The sequence below is a fragment of the Kryptolebias marmoratus genome, linkage group LG13 (assembly GCF_001649575.2).
Source record: "Kryptolebias marmoratus isolate JLee-2015 linkage group LG13, ASM164957v2, whole genome shotgun sequence".
Taxonomy (NCBI): domain Eukaryota; kingdom Metazoa; phylum Chordata; class Actinopteri; order Cyprinodontiformes; family Rivulidae; genus Kryptolebias; species Kryptolebias marmoratus.
In genome coordinates this window covers 14,422,310-14,439,311 of record NC_051442.1, presented here as the reverse complement: position 1 = coordinate 14,439,311, position 17,002 = coordinate 14,422,310, and the positions used below count along the sequence as shown (strand labels likewise).

Genomic DNA, 17,002 nt, shown 5'->3' with positions numbered 1-17,002 from the left:
GTTTCACAGGACATGTACTTGCATGAGCAGGCACAGAAGAAGTCAGCCGGCCATGACTTCCCCAGAACCGTGTTGCGTGTTTTACTCTGCCCTCCTGTGACATCCGCTTGTGTCTGTTTTACACCAGAGCCTCATTAACCTTGTCCTCGCTTTGATATGGGAGTAGGACTTGCTGTCGTCGGTTAAATTATGGTCAACACCAACCATCAGGTGCAAAAAAAAAGAACAAAAGAGTTTTGTAGAATAATGGAAAAAGTAAAAAAAATATATATATATAACTCCTAAAAATATCCTCCTAACATATATGAAAATACAATCATGGGAAAAAGAAAGTCCACCCTCTTTCAGGAAATATTAAAAATGATCTGGCTTTTTTTTTTTTGCAGGATCTAAAATTATTCGAAAGTAACCTCAAGTGTGCGAAAACACGCAATAGTAAAGCCAAAATGAAAAAGCTGTGTCCACCCAAGCTACCTCCACAGGATTTAAGAAAAGTATCAGCCAGCACTAGATTACCTCATCATCATCAGTGTGAGCACCTCTATAAAAGCAGGGGTTATTAATATATTAACACAATGCCAAGGTGGAAAGACATCAGCAATGACCTTGGAGAAGCAACCGTTGCTGCCCATTAATCTAGGAAGGGTTAAAGGTCATTTCCAAACAACTTGGAGTCGTCCATAAATCTACAGCGAGAAGGTTATTCTCAAGTGTGAAATATTTAAGACGACTGCCAATCTTCCCAGGAGCGAACTTCCCAGCTGATTCACCCCTAGGTAAGACCGTGCAATGCTCAAAGAAATTGCAAAAAAAACAAAAAACAAGCACTCCATTTCTGGCTCTACAGGCCTCAGTTAGCAGGTTAAAGGTTAAAGTCCAAGGCAGGACAAGTAGAAAGTGACTGAAGAAGTAGGGCTCGTTTGGAAGGATTACCAGGAGACTCTTCTGAACTCAAAGTATTCTGGGTTTAAATGAGAGGGCATCTGTTCGACTTGGACAAAACTGGGTGATAAAACAGGAAACAGCAGCAAATCTGCAACAGAAATGTCTGAAAAAGAAAAGAATTAAAAATGGTTGCAATGGTACAAGTTCAGGCCTGAACTCGATTGAAATGCTGCGGTGGGGCCTTGAGAGAGCTGGTCAGAAACTAATGTCTGCAAACCTCAGTGAACTGAAGCAATAAAAACGACTTGAAGTGATCACTGCTAAAGGTGGTTCTACACGCTGTTAAATAAATGGGCTTAGTTCTACACACACCGCTTTTACATATTGACTTTGCTTTTGTTTAATAAATGATGACGTGGCGGAATCTGTTGCGTGTTCTTGTTCACCTGAGGTTAGATTTGAATCATTTTAAAGGCCAGATCACATTTATAATGTTCTGATGTGTAAACCCTATTGAAAGAAGGTGTACTTTCTTTTTCCAGTGACTGACTGGAAATCTAAATGTGTGCCCGGGGAAAAAGATATTTAAAAGGCTTCCAACTTTAACGAGCAAAATCTTTCATCTCGACACATTTCACACGTCAAACATTACAGAGATGGAAGAGAGCACAGAGGAATGGCACAGTTTCTGACTGTCCACAGAGTTTTGAATTCTGAGTAGCGAGGATTAAACATCGCTGTCCACATGCATTATTGAGTTTCTCAGGAATGGAGATTGAATTTGGTAGCATGAGAAAGTCTGCAGAGGGAAGCAGGCTGCTGAGAAGCAGCTCGAGGTTTCGGTCTTTAAATAATCCCGGACAGCATTAACTGCACATCAGAGCCGTTGCTCCTGGACTAATTCTGTAATATAACCTAAAACCTGCATGAAACGAAGAAGCAGATTACATTTACATTCATGGGAAATATACTTTTAGAGCTACATGTGAAGATGCAGTTGAGTTTATGCAGCAAATGCTGTTTGTTAGCATCTCCCTGCAGAGTTTCTGCATGGACGGTGGTTAACTGTTTCAGCAGCATGCACTTTTATTAGAAAATGACTCAACTCTGTCACAGTGACGATGGTGCCTGCCATCTATAGTAGCAGCCTGCAGCGGCATTCAAAGAGGAAATAGATATCTGCAGAATGGGTACCAGCTCCTTTTAGTGCTGTGCACAAGTGCCAAAGGTGATTAATGAGGTTCACTTCAGCGAGAAGAACGTAAAATCCCAGAGCAAGACGTTGCTTGTGTGATTTTGTGTTGTTCCGGCAGCATCTTTAAACCACTGTTTTACAGAGATGACAAAGTGTCTGCCATTACCTTTAAAATCAGGGTTCAGTCAAGTGCTCTGGGAGAAAAACAAGCCGTTGGTGACTAACTTTGCAGTTTGCTCAACTTTAAGCTCGATCACAATCGTTACCTGTTACAGTTTAGCTATTTTGTTCGCCTGCATGTGTGGTAACTGTCCAGATGACTAATCTTAACAGATCAGTATATATATATATGGGAGGAAGTATTTTAGGATGATATTCTGGTTGTCACTTTGATGCACGCAGCAGGAAATACGCTAACAATACAAACACTGGCCTCTCATAAAAGATGAGCAGAAACGTAAGGACGCAGTGACCAAACTTCTCAGTTCCTCTTTACTTTGTACTTCTGTGTAAGGTACATCGGACGCTTCTCCGTGGCAGTAAGTCAGACGACCCTTTTCATGTAGCCAGACGTCCTTGTTAAGACAAAGGATGGGTGATTTATTTGATTTATTTCTGGATTTTTAAACATCTGATTAAAGACATCACGTGTGTCTAAAGGTGAGCAAATGTTTTGACTTTTTTTTTTTTTAGAAATGCTTTTTCACATGACTGGATCTTATAGAGATTTTTGAAAGGAATGTGTTTATTACTCTTAGACAGCGGTTAACACTAAAATATATTTCCTCCCAGTACTGGGTCCATGCTAAAACACAGATTATATAAGATAGAACCATGCAAGTAACTTCAATAAGACTAAGACTATAAAATACTGCAACATAAAGACTTCAGGTTTCATTCTGAACACAGTGTAAATGCATTTTGTTGGACTGGAAAACAAACTGCTCAAACACATATCTACCTGGATCTCACATGATGTTTTTAGACAACTATAAATATCATTAGTGTCAAGAGGTTCTGTGTGATCTCAGTTTATCCAGTTTTTACATACTAAGGCACTTCATCTACAGATGAGCTTATATAAAGAGTTATCATAAGCATATATGTTGCAATTAAAGTAGGTCTGATGATAATGTTGTGTTTGTTTATACGTATAAGGTGGATGTAGTGATGTCACCTTTTAGTTGTTTTTTGATTATTTTTTTTTTAAGGTTGGACTATATTTGTAAGAACAAGAGTGATACTGTGTTACAATAATAGATCACTATGTTGTTGTTCATCTGAGGCTCATGTGTTTTGAAACGCAGGATCATTTTCTTGCCTCGTTTCTTCTTGTTGACACGTTTGCACAGTTTGCTGATGCACAAGACTGAGGTCAGTGGCTCAAACGTCATCAGCCGAAAGCGTTTCTTGGTGTTTCAGTGGAGCATCGACTCTGAAGCTGTGGACGTCACAAACAAGTGCTCGCTCCAGAAAAGCTGCTATTGAAACCAAGGCTGTTCTCATGGCTCGAGAGTTTTGAGAAGCTCGGGAACATGCGAGCTTTACAGAGGAAGTGCACGATCAGTTCAGCCTGAGCTGTGTGTTGGTGGAGCGTTTCTGGCCAACCCTGGAAGTTGTGTTTGTTGTTGGAACAACATGAAGGCGACCTGCAAGTTTGGTGTTTTTTTGTGGAAGAAGCTGCTGCCAAAAATCTGTGCCTACTTTCAGACAGTGGAGAGAAAATGGGTTGCTCAGGCAATCAACAATATGTTAAAGCTTGCAGATTATGCTGCACCTAGATTTTGCACAGGAGTCTACAGTACGTGGGTGACGTTGCTTCCAGAGAGAAACACGAGTAGGTTTTCAGCCAAAGGTTCACTCTCAGATAAGGAAGTGGTCCAGATTTCATTCAGATGCTTTTAAATCATCTTAAATCAATAAATAAATACAAACAGAATCAACCTCACCGCCGATCAGAGTCCAGTGTTGCACTTATCATGAAATCACTCCAAACTACAACTCGTTTGTAACATTTTAAATAAGCGGTTAAGTGCAGATTTTATACGCTGACCCACATTTCCAAATGTAGATTAAAACTTTTAATCACATTGACAGATGAAACCTTAACACGATGATTTATTGGCAGGTCAATCAGAAATAGCTGTTCCCTTACAGCACATTACTGTTCATATAAAATTTTAATGTAATTCACGGCTGAACAGGTTACATTTAAAGGGATAGTTCACTTGTTTTAAAGTGGGGTTCTGCGAAAAGTAATTTTTTTATTCTGGTCAGATTGACAGCTTAATGGCTAGTCAGAGCGCTACCAAGACCAAAGTGGTTTCTGACATCTTAAAACAACTCTAATCTAAAAAAATCTTATTGGTTCAGATCAATGTTGTTTTATAAACCTTTACACGGCTGTCAAATCTTCACTACATTGTTATTTAAGCAGAACTATTATGACATTTCTGTCTAAAGTGCCTCAGGCCTTAATTGCTGTTTGCTCTTACAAATAACAGCCACAGATTTCTTCGTAAGTAACCATGTAATGTGAAGCTAATGGCAATGTAAAGGTTTATAACACTGTGAATTTGTATTAAACCGAAGTTGTTTTAAGACGTGCCACGACCTGGCTCATGGGTTATGACAAAAACTGGAAAGGACACAGGATAGCAGGTAAAATAGTTTATTTTATGAGCAAAACCGTCAAACTAAACTAGTAAACCCTGCGGCGTGAGAAATCAGGAGAATCAGTCGTAACGAGTGTGGATGAGTGAGCGTAAATGTGTGTCAACGCGAACAAAACGCAACCTAGGAAAAAAAAAAAACCACTATCTGGTTCTGGAGTGGAGGAGAGATATCCCCCGAATGCAGGAGCTTATTTAATGCAGAGATCCAATTCCAGTTATGCCCAATCAGTGGGATTCGTTCCTGCAACCGAACAGAGTTACCATCAAACCCACAGACAGCAGCGATCATGTCACTCAGACTCGCTGTTAGCTCGTCAATCTGGTCAAAATTAAACTCTGTTTCTCCAAACTGAGGTCGTTCAAAGAGCTATCTACGACAGGTAGGATAATAACTACTCATAACACTTCCACAGGACCCCACTTCAAAAGATTTGAACCATCAGTTTAATACGTTCCATGTGTCAACATGTAAACTTTCAGTTCATTTCGCATAAACGCCTCGGCAGTCATCCACGTTTCCCCTTTCAGCATCGAAACGACCCAGAAACTGAAATCCGAACAGTAATCAGCTTCTGTCTGTTTTTAAAGCTGTCCTACAGTAAAATTTAAACAAATGTCGATGCATTTTTTTTTTTTGGAGGAAATGGAGAGAGCATGTAAGCAGACAAGCAGGGGAAACAAAGATTTCTTGTGACTTCCTCTCTTCACTCTTAATGGGTTTTTTTTTTTGAAGGTGTCTGTGTCTTTATTACTCGTGTTATGAGGACATCTGTTCACGCAATCAAATTTATCAATCAATTTAGGGGACTTTTTTCACAAACATCAACTTCGAGCTGAATATTTGTATAAATGTTAGAGGAACGTCTCCATGATGTAATGTCCTTTTATACGTGATAGAAACGTAGCTGCTCGTGCGTATCGCCTGCTTCTTTTTTTTTTTTTTTCTACCCTGGTAGCTGCTCTACACCTCTGCACCTGCTCTTCAGGGCTGCACAACAGACGAGATGCATGTGACAAACCCAGACAGGAAGAAGCCTCGTACCTCACTGACAGCAAGCAAACGTTTCGGCTTGTGCTGATTGACGTAAGTTCGGTCAAAGACAGGACACGATTGACAAATGATAAGGGAAACGGGTCGATTTTTTCTGAATGCATGATCCATTTCGCGGGTGAGTCACTGGTAAACTTCTAAATATGAATTTTGTTTGAACTTAAAAACAGGAAGCTCATTGTTTCAGGGTTTTTTTAGCACAAAACCTTGGCTTTTGAATGATTTAACTTCCTGAATTTGTGAAAACGAATAACATCCACACCAAAACAGTATCTACATTTGTTGCAGTGTTTCGGTTTTGCAATTTTCTTTTGAGGTGTCGGACAAGTAAACACCGGCGCTGTTTGTGTTTTGTGTGAACGTATGTGGGGTGGTGAGAGGCTGCTTACTTTTATTTTTCTTGTGTGCGCTGGCAGCCTGTCAGCGAGCCAGCCAGGAAGACCCCCTCCCCTCCGTTAATGTGGTCTATTGTGAGCATATGCAGGGTGGATGTGCTGAGTATTAAGTTTGCGACGGATCTATTTTGGGAAACTTTGGAACGGAAAGTGTCCAAAGGAAATAATAATATTGCTAAAACAGAAGTACGAGGCATTGCTCCAAAATAAATGATGCATCAGGCCATACTGTTGTTTTATTATTGGCATTCAGTACTTTGTAATTAAAGACCAATTTTATTTATTTTTTCTAAAACAGTGATCTTGGAGCTGTCAGGTAAATAATAATACTGCCAGGATGGGATGGAGTGATTGTTGAAAAGTACAAACATGTTAACTTGAAGATTTTTTGAAGATGTGCTATTATTGCTAAAAAAAATAATCACTTAGCTGTGATTCACGCTCACAAACTTGCAACAATTCAACGTTTTTCAGTGCTTAGCTACGGTGCATTACTCGATAAGTGTAGGAAAAAAACCCCCCCAGAATTATTGAATGTTGGCTTGACTGGTCACCAGTCAAATTCGTCGAGCTGAAAAGTGTCCGATTCTGTTCACCAGCTGAGCACTTGGGGCCTCCGTGTTGAAAACTATTCTTTCTTTCTGTCTTTTTTTCTTATATACAGGTGGCACTGAGGAGTGCAAACCAACAGATGCCATGTTGCACAGGTTGATACAGACAGAGCCTCTCCTGCACAGAGGACAAAGAAACAGGTTCCAGTGATGATCCTCTCATCCTCACACCACTGCAGCGAGCAACCCACACCTAAACCTAAACCTTTGCACATGTGGATGGACCCCTCCGGCAAGCTCCAGTGCATTTTCTCCTCCGCCATTCCCACTCATCGACTCACTGACAAAGTGTGGCGTCTGTCATCTAGGAGGGCCCAAAGGTCGAAAGAGTTCTTCCATCTTAAGTGGTGTGAATGAAACTACGTTTGTTGATTTCACTTAGCCGGGTTTTTCCATTTTCATGCACAGCCTCCTCATTTCACACCAGCACCACAGAGAGCAGGATAAAAAGTTAACTGGGACAGCGGAAAGCTCCAGGGAATAGATTGTTAGATTGGAGTCACTTTCTCAGGCACCATGCAGTCAGATGACTTCTTCATCCGCAAGTTTCGCCGTCAGAACGTGCGGCCGCCCATCGCCACCGTTAATTTTGACCCCAAGCACGAATCAAGCGTGGTGGAGTGGCCCCCCAGGAGGGCTGGGGACGGTGCTGATGCAGACACCCTCACTCCGAGCCGCGTGGGACTGACCCTGAGGTCGGTGGGGCGGGGCCACATCATGCAGAGGAGTAACAGCGATGTGACTTTAGGAGACTTGGATTCGTCGGGCAAATCAGGGGGGAAAATAGTCCGAATGGTCGGCGACAAGGTGGGCGTGGGGTCTCAGGGGGACTCAGGTGTGCTGCTGCACAGGGAATACGGCAGCCTGTCGTCACTGGAGAGACAAAGTCAAGCCCAAGAGCCGAGCGCAGACGGCCAGGGACCGTTGAGTCCAAGTGCACTCCGCTTCAAAGACCCCTTTCTGCTTTTAGGATTGAACGAAAACCCTCTGGAGCCTGACGGGTTCTTTCGAGGTTTGTCTGCTTCCACAGGAGACTCCCACAAACCTGATAAACCACCAAAACCTGAGGGTCTGTCTAAAAAGTCTAAACCTACGCCTCCTCAGGTCCCTCAACCGGGTCCATACGACAACCTTGGAGGCGGAGCGTGGGTGAGGAACTTTGCCCACTATGATGTTCAGAGCATCCTGTTTGACCTCACGGAGGTGGCCACAAACAGAGACAGCATCGGTCGCAAAAAGAATATCACCTCTGGGGCTTCAGCTGCTTCCCAGCTGCGCCCCCCCTCCCAGTCCTCCCTGTCCTCACCCGCGCAGGGTGGGGGAAGCAACGGGGCGAACGCCGACGACCCCGAGCAGTCGCTGCTGCTCGACGAAGGCGACGGCAACGACAACGAGCTCCTCCTCAGCTGTCCCCACTTCCGCAATGAGACGGGAGGAGAGGAGCAGGTGGGCCTGGGTCAGTCATCGGGCAGGAGGGGGCTCTGGTCGAGCCTGCGGACCCCCAACGACGCCGTCTCCGTCCTGGAGGAGCCCAGAGAGAGTCACGTCCAACTGCAGGGCAAGAGCAACTACTTCATCGAGCACGCAGATCTGGGAGCTCATTACTATCGCAAATATTTCTACATGAAAGGTATGTCACACAACACAGCAATGGGAAAGTTAACTTCAGGTTTAACTGATTTTATTAGCGTCCTACAATTATTTCCACCTCCGAACGAGAGCGTACAATGAGATTCCTATAAATGAAGGCACTGAATTTTGGTTAAAATGTTCTAATTTTTCCTTTGAGACATTATTGGAGTCGAGCCGGTGTTCAGCAAATTGAGTTTTAAAGAGTTAAAAGTTGTTCTGAAGGAAGAATGAACGTTTAGCCCAGGTTCATATTAACCTTAATCTGTGAAAGTTTAGATGATTGTGAATTAAACTGAAGCATTCAGCTGGAAATGTTTTTTTTAATTTTATTTGGAAGGCCTTGTAAAATTTTGCTTTTATTCTAAACAGTCACAAATCCCTGAGCATTATTTAAAACTGAGCAATGGGTGGAAATTATTATGTATAATGCACAATGATGAGAGATTTTCTACGCAATTGAGGTTGTTTGCTGTCAAATGTCTCTTTAGAATAGTAATAATAAAGTTTTGTTAACCAAAGTCGGCAAAGTAAAAAAAAAAACAGCATCTATTTGCAATAAAAGAAGGAAAAATGATTTTTGAAGCAATATTTTTTTTATTGTGGCTTTATAAAATGGATTTTTATACATTTGTTAAGTTAATAATGCTTTTTATTGGCTTTAAAATTAAATTTAGTGATGAAATAAGGTATTAATTTGCCCTTCTTTGTCTTCATTTTGTTCTGTGTGTTACCTGCAGTCACCTGAGGTTTTATTGTGCTCAAAAACTGATTCAATCTTAATATAATGCCTGTGAAAAACGAGTAAATACAAGTTCTTACATAATGATTATGTGCACAAGACAAAAATCCTGTCCCTGTAAAAAGGTTTTAATGAACTTTATTATTTAGTTTTAAGGTTTTGCGTTTTTATTTCATTATGTTTTCGATCAGTGCAAAAGTTGTCTTGATATGGTAGAGAATGATTCTTGCAAATGGGGTTGTTCTAAAAAAGTTTTTTTATTTAATAAAGTGTAACACTCAAACCTCCTTAATTGAATTTTGTGTGAGCTCCTTTATGAGCCTCGTATTTTAAATCCAGACAGTTTTAATTTCCTCACCCAGCGAGAGGCCTCCCTAACTGCGCCTCTCATTATTACTTCTGGGGTTTTATTACAGAACACCAGAATTTCTTTGGGATTGACGATCGCCTCGGACCAGTGGCCATCAGCTTCCGACGAGAGGAGAAAGAAGGGTCCAGCGGAGCTCAGTACAACTACAGGATCATCTTTCGCACCACAGAGGTAAACGTGCTCCTCGTTCGCCCTGATCAGCTTCAAAACCTGTGAGAAAAAAAGCTTGACTGCATGTTCTGCCGGTGACCCCGCTCCTCAGATGAAGACTCTGCGAGGCTCCATCCTGGAGGAGTCGGTGCCCTCTGCCGCCCGTCACACCACCCCCCGAGGCCTGTCTCCCAAACGGCTGCTGGAGTTCATCATGCCTGAGCTCAACCTGCAGTGCCTTCGTTTGGCATCAAACTCCCCGAAGGTCCGGGACACGCTGCTCAAGCTGGACGAACAGGGGGTGAGTAACGCCTCAACGCTGACTGGAAGCCTCAGGCTTTCCAGGACTAAATCTGTGTCAAATATTATCAGAAAGCTTTGTTGAATGTCAGACTTTAAAGGGATAATTTAAATTGTTTGAAGCAGGGTTCTGTGGGGAAGTTACAAACAGTTAATATCTTACCAGTTGTAGATCACTCTTTGAGTGGCCTCCGTTTGGAGAAATAGGTTTAATTCTGAATATAAAGAATAAACAAGCTTTCAGTGCAGTTAATTCTGCATTATATAATTATTATTTAAATAGAACTCTGTGGTTATTTACAAGAACAAAACAAGGCAGGAGCAGCTAGCTGTAGCACTTCTGGTGCAGTCTGAGGGACTTCCTTCAGGAAGATTAGAATATTTCTGCTAAAAGAAACCGTGTAGTGTAAAACTGTCAGCAATTGTCAGGACGGAGCATGGTGAACCCAGACTCATAATAGTAGAAATAATTTAAAAAAAAATTCTTAAACAAAAGAACGAGGAAACAAAAAGCTGACATGGCAGCAAAACACTAAACGTAACAAAAATCCAAACTAATACAAAGGGGCAAGGCGAGAGACAAAGGACAAGAGACATTCCAGGGACAAACCAAAGTCAACGAACCAGCGAGGGAATGGAGAAAGTGACTGGGTTTTAAAGACAGAGGAATAATTCTGAGAAGTGGGCACAGGTGAGTAATTACAAGTGTAGGCAGGTGGAAATGGGCGTGGCAAGTAAACATGTGCAGACAGAGTGAATGATAAAAGACCACAGATAGTAGAAACAATACAAAGAGAAACACTACCAAAACAAAACCTGACAACAATGTATAGTTTTCCAAAAAAATGTGTTTGCATGAACCGCTAAAAACGATTGAGATTGAAACTATTTTAAGATGACAGCACTTGGCCCCACTTATGAACTCTGTTCCTCCAAACTGAGGTCAAAATTTAAAGCACCTGTTTTTAAAATCTCTTCATTATTGCAGCTCATTATATTTTTATTGCAGAAGTTGTAAAATAATTGAATGTTCTCACTGAACTGTCAGCAGCTTCCACCTTTTGTGGTTAACTTGTTAAAAAAATAAAGTGTGCTAATATGAGCTCTGTTGGCACCAAGCGTCTGGAACTCACAAAGAAATGTTCTCATTTTTTGAGCAATAAATTGAGGTTTTAATATGAGGATGTACCACTAGAGGTGTCTTGAGTATCTATAATCAGAGGAATGTGCAAATACCTAAAAGTGCTCAGTGTATTTATTTGTCTGTTTTGATTCTGTGCAGCTGAATTTTCAGAGAAAGGTTGGTGTGATGTACTGCCGCGCCGGGCAGAGCTCGGAGGAGGACATGTACAACAACGAGAGCTCCGGGCCGGCGTTCGAACAGTTTCTGGATCTGCTCGGGGAGCGGGTGCGACTGAAGGGCTGGGAGAAATACCGAGCTCAGCTGGATAACAAGAGTGAGCTGGAAACACGCTCTGCACCCGAGTCTATTAGCTGCATCTCGCTTTGTCGCAGCGCCGTTATCCGAAGGGCATCAGTGTTTCAGATAACTGTTATCTAGCCACATGTAATCTGAGTAATGCCTGCAAAATGGCATAGTCACTGCTGATTATCTCTGAGCTGCTTCCTTCAGCGGGACGGATTTCAGTCTGGCTCTGACAGTTTGTGTTTGGGCTCCAGTTCCGAGATGATTTTTTCTTTTTTTTCTGCTTTACATGTTTGTTTTATGCGTGTGATGTTATTGTGGATTTGCAGCGGACTCCACTGGAACACATTCCCTCTACACGCGCTACCAGGACTACGAGATTATGTTTCATGTGTCCACGATGCTCCCCTACACCGCCAACAACACGCAGCAGGTAAAACAAACCCAACAGGGATGCAACAGATGGGTTCATTTTCCTGCTCTTTGAGTTGCAAAATCCTTTTTTTTTTTAAAAAAAAAACTATCAAATTCTTGGATTTCGCAGAGTTTCTTTAACAAAATTGCATCAGTCTGTGCAGCCTTCATTACGCGTTCCTGTTCAGACTGTTGCCAAAACCTTTAGAAGAAGCTTCTGTGCTCAGAAATAAGCATGACATTAAAAAAAATCCTGCCCCACAGTCTTCACTCCCACCTTCACGGTTTTCACTGTTGCCTCACTCGCAGTCTTCTTCCTGTTCAGCTGGCTGCGCAGTCTGTGGTTTCAGCCTGTTTGCTGTCATTTGTGAGGAAATCAAAAATAACTCACGAACAAAGTTTCAAGGCTAAAACAAAAAAAGAAAAGCTGCAATGGCAAAGCTCAAACAGTTCTCTCTGAAGTTTGTGCTTCTAAAGTGTCGATATTCGAGTCATAAAAAACACAAGTTTCATCATACTTTAAGTTACAAAATGGGATTTCTTTAAAATCCTTTTGTAAGGTGACACGTTGCACCTTTTTTTCCAAGTTGGCATGATTTCCTTATGCCTTATTAAAATGGCAGAGTGAGTTTGGATTCCAGTGTCACCCTCTTTGTGTTTTCAGCCCTTTTTTATTGCAGCCATGTTCAGGAAGTACACCGAGCCACTCAACCGTACTTCTCTTTCCATTGCGAGCAGTTTCTCTCTGTAGATCATTCGTACAACGTTGACCACTTAAAGCTGAATTTTGACACGCGTTACATCCATCGAAGTCTGTTATTACCACATGTAAGGTTGAACCACAGTAACATAAAGGCCTGTTTTAAGTCAAAGTCCTGCGAGAATTCCTCTGTCAGGTAACGGAGCCACGAAACCTGGTCTTCACTGTGATTCCGTTTGTTTCTCAAAGAGGAGGTGGTTTTTTTCCAAGACAGGATTTGAAAAAAATCAAAAGTTTTTATAAAGCATTATTAGTTTTTCTCACGTTAACTGTGTCTTACCAAAATCTGTTAATGTCAAGCGTGAAGCAAAACAGCTTTAACTTCTGGGGCAGAGTGAACGCAGCACGGTTTAAAGATTACCACGAGACAAAATACACACAGCTTTACAAACTCAATTTTAAATAATATTAATATTATATTCCTTGAAAGTATGCATTTTGTCTGCTACTTTGCATGCCAAAGTTTTAAGCAAAGAGCTCATTAAATATGTAGTGTTTAATGTTATAGGTGACTCTCAGCTACAACTACACCAAGCTTTAGCTCAGTGTCTGTAAAACTGACTTGGTTGTAGCCATTTTTGTGTTTCTTGATGTTGCCTAGCCGTGGTGGCCATATTGAATGTGGTTATCTCCAAACGTGAATCAGCTGTAGATGTATAGCCAATCACTACTTCCTGTAAGTGTTATTGAAACCCGTTCAGTGGTTCGTGAGATATTTTGCTAACAGACAGACACGGGCGATTACGTCACTGCGCACGACAATGGGTTCAAACCTGAAACGTAGGAATAAATTGCTTGATGATTCCCTTTTTTTTCACGTCTCTGCGTGTTTGCGTTCTGTCTCCTCAGCTGCTGAGGAAGCGACACATCGGCAACGACATCGTGACAATCGTGTTCCAGGAGCCGGGCGCTCTACCCTTCACTCCGAAGTCCATCCGCTCCCACTTTCAGCACGTCTTCATCATCGTTCAGGTCCACGAGCCCGGCACTGAAAACGCCCATTACAGGTTTGTATTGATTGTTTCATCACTTTCGATGCGTCTCAGATATTTAGATGCTTTTATAGAATCTCAAGCTGATTTGTTGCAGTTTAATAGGTGAAGTAGATCAGATGTGAAAGTGATGAGTTTTGAGACAAATAGAGGATTAGTTTCACGACTTGTGCTATCGTAGGTGTTACAGCCACATCATTTTAGGTGTAAGAAAACTGAGAAGGAAACACTCATTTTTTCCCCACACAGTATAACCCTGCTGCTGAAAACATGACATAGATTGAACATTTCTGCTTCGCCTCTGACTCAACTTCCTCCTTTCCTCTCAGGGTGGCTGTGACGCGTTCTAAAGACATCCCGCTCTTTGGCCCTCTGTTCCCAAAGGGCGCACGGTTCCCTCGCTCACCCGCCTTCCGAGACTTCCTCCTGGCAAAGGTAGTGAACGCCGAAAACGCCGCCGAGAAGTCGGAGAAGTTCCGCTCCATGGCCACCCGCACGCGGCAGGAGTACCTGAAGGACCTGGCTGAGAACTACGTGACCACCACGCCCATCGACTCCTCCACCAAGTTCCCCCTTCTCTCCCTGGGCGGCAAGCGGAAAGACAAGCTGAAGGGCGCCAAGGGTGCCGAGCTGCACAGCGCCGGAGCGCTGGTGTGGGCGGTGGTGGTCAACAGGGAAGACGAATGGGAGGCGGGAGAGCGCAAGCTGCCCTGTCTGCTGGGGGTGTCGGCGGAGTCTGTGGTGCTCATCGAGAGGTGCAGTCGTAGGGTGGTGTTTAACTGCTCCTGCCGGGACGTTATAGGCTGGAAGGCAGTGACAGAGACTAAAGAGGGGGGGCCCTGCTTGGATATCTTCTACGAGCGAGGAGAGTCAGTGTCAATCAGTGTGCTGGAGAGCCAAGCAGAGGACATAAAAGAGGTGGTGCAAAGGCTTGAGGTGAGTGGTTGCAGCTTTGGTTAAAGGGTTTGCGTCGAGGGCCACCTATCTGATCCTTTTATCCTGCTTTTATCCTCCAGCTTGTTACGCGAGGCTGCGAGGCACTGGAGGTCACCCCCCTGCGGGACGGAGTGGGGCAGCCCGGCTTCCTGATGAACGAGGAGGGCTTTGTGACGGAGCTGCAGAGGTTCTGCTACGCCGAGAGCGGCGGCCTGCAGCTCTGGGCTCGCGTGGTGAGGCTGTGTGGACACTCCCTGGTCCACCTGAGCTCAGAGGAGAGGACCAAGCTTCTCCGTACCGCGCACAAGATCCACATCACCGTCATCCCGCCGGATGAGAACGGCAAACCTCGCAGGTAGGCGAGACTCGAATCGGGAGGACGGCGGACAAGCGGGGCGAGAGTCACTCTGAGGTCACAGCTCATTCTGCTGCTAATGACGGGCTGCGGTCCAGCTAATCCCTTCTGATGATGTTCAATCACACTGACACAGCCTGCCCCACTGTAGCCTGCAACTTTCCACTCAGCTGAAATCAGAGAAACAGCTGTGAACAGAGTTGTTAGAGCTAAACCAACATTAATCTGCACATCTCTGCTGCTCAGGACAGCATTTCACAGCTGACAGCGGGAGTGTCCTCACAGAAACCCGCTGATTTATTTATATTTCTGTCCTGAATTGCTCGTTCTGTGGCAAAAAGCCCAAAGTGTCACAATGATGTCATAATTCTTGACAGAAAGTGTGTCCCCCCCCCCAAAAAAAAAATCTTAATTTATTTATTTGTTTGTTTCTTTGTGTGACTTTTTTTTCTCTGTGTTTTTTGCACTCTAACTACTTTACACACTTGTGCTATTTTCACCATTCATGCATCAACATGTTCATTTCATTCAGCAGATGGTTGCTATGACTTCTGAGTTTGTAACTTTTATACTTTTCAAAAAATTCAACTGTATTTACAATTATTGTCCCCAAAGAAAGACACTGAGACCTTTTCAGTTCCTTCAAAATCATTGTTCTCTGTGAAATCTGCTTCCACATTCTTGCTCTGTTTTTATATGCTTTAATAATTTCAATTTTTAAGCTACCATTCAGCTACTTTTAGCTTTTAGCTAACCTTCTACTAATTTTAAGTTTTAGCTACCTTTTTTCTATTTTTAGATTTATGCAAGTATTTTACTACCGTTAGCTTTTAGCAAGCATTTTGCTAGTCTTGTTTTTAGCTGAGGTTTTGCTCTGTTTACCTTTTAGCTACTGTTCTGCTTCTTTTAGCTATCGCCTTGCATTTGCCATTTTTGTTTTTCAGTTACTGATTTTACTTTTATTCAGTATTAGTTTGTGTTTTGCTCCTTTCAGCTTCTAGCTCATGTTCTGTTTCTTTTAAGCGTTTAGCTTATGTTTTGCTACTTTTGCCTTTTAGTTCGCATTTTGCTTTCTTTAGCTTTTAGGTATTGTTCTGTTTTTTTTTCAGTGTCTTCAACAAAGTCATTCAGTATTCAGAAAATGCCCATTTTTCTCCAGTTTATTTTTTGAGGTGTAAGAACACACTGAAGTGCGCTGACTTTGTTCTTACGAAGCACGCCATTGTTTTCGCGCTCTGCAGAAGTTTCTCCGAGCTGTACCAGAAAGCCATCAAGGACGCGGAATGCAAGCCCGGCGAGGATCAGTCGGGAGAGGCCTGGGTGGTGGATGAGCGGGAGGAAGAGCTAGAGGAAGAGGAGGAGCGGGCGACGGAAGAAGAGTCGAAGGCGGACAGGGTCGGCGAGGTGGAGCTCGTGGAGGTGCAGATGGAGACAGACGGGGTCGAAGAACAGACGTGCGACAAAGGCCCAAATGATGAAACCTACTCGCTCCTCACGCTGCCAGCTTTACCCTTACTGAGGGCCACATCTCTGCAGGAGCAACCAGCCAATCAGAGCCAGGAGAGCAGCGCCTCCCAAATCACCCGCAGCCTCTCTCTGGAGAGACAGCTGTCCTACACGGACACATGTGATGGGTGAGCGCGATCCAAGCTAACAATACATGCACCATTGCCCTAAGGCATTTTAAATTCACATGGAGTCTGTAAAAGCTGACTTTTAAGTTTCTCACACGTAAAAAAACAAGCATTTAATTCACTTGATTTGAACAGTAAACCATTACTTTTCATTTAAATGTAAAAATACAGATTTATAAATGTCTGTGCTTCTTATTTTGTCATTTTTTTATGAAGCCACAGAACAAGGAATATTTGAAGATCTTGTTTGTAGATGAAAAAAAGCCATTTTACATTTGTTTATCTCTTCCTTTACAATGATCAGGACAATAACTGAGTGGTCTGTAATTAAACAAAATGTTTTGTATAAAAGGCTTTAAAGGTCGCTCTAATCCAAATATCTGAAAGAGCTGAAAGCTGCTGCGAACTGATTACACACAAATGCTGTGGGTTTTCTGCAGAGACAGTGTTTGTTTGTGATCAGTTTACTTCCTTTTTACCGA

General features: G+C 42.8%; 1 protein-coding gene across 5 annotated transcripts in view; it reads left to right on the top strand.

Moving 5' to 3' along the window:
* The window catches only part of zmp:0000001168 (signal-induced proliferation-associated 1-like protein 2), a 36,463-nt gene that overhangs the window by 9,905 nt on the left and 9,556 nt on the right, over positions 1-17,002 (top strand). For 2 of the 5 annotated variants that reach the window (XM_037979042.1, XM_017431953.3), the window contains exons 2-10: positions 6,866-8,442; positions 9,600-9,724; positions 9,816-10,004; positions 11,286-11,460; positions 11,759-11,862; positions 13,453-13,610; positions 13,925-14,531; positions 14,612-14,886; positions 16,128-16,520. In XM_037979042.1, coding sequence (XP_037834970.1) covers positions 7,329-8,442; positions 9,600-9,724; positions 9,816-10,004; positions 11,286-11,460; positions 11,759-11,862; positions 13,453-13,610; positions 13,925-14,531; positions 14,612-14,886; positions 16,128-16,520 — 3,140 coding nt within the window. In that variant the 5' untranslated portion in view covers positions 6,866-7,328. Of the gene's footprint in view, positions 1-2,464; positions 2,741-5,732; positions 5,925-6,865; positions 8,443-9,599; positions 9,725-9,815; positions 10,005-11,285; positions 11,461-11,758; positions 11,863-13,452; positions 13,611-13,924; positions 14,532-14,611; positions 14,887-16,127; positions 16,521-17,002 lie in introns of those variants that run through there. The other 3 variants (XM_017431957.3, XM_017431955.3, XM_017431954.3) reach the window with 3 other exon arrangements.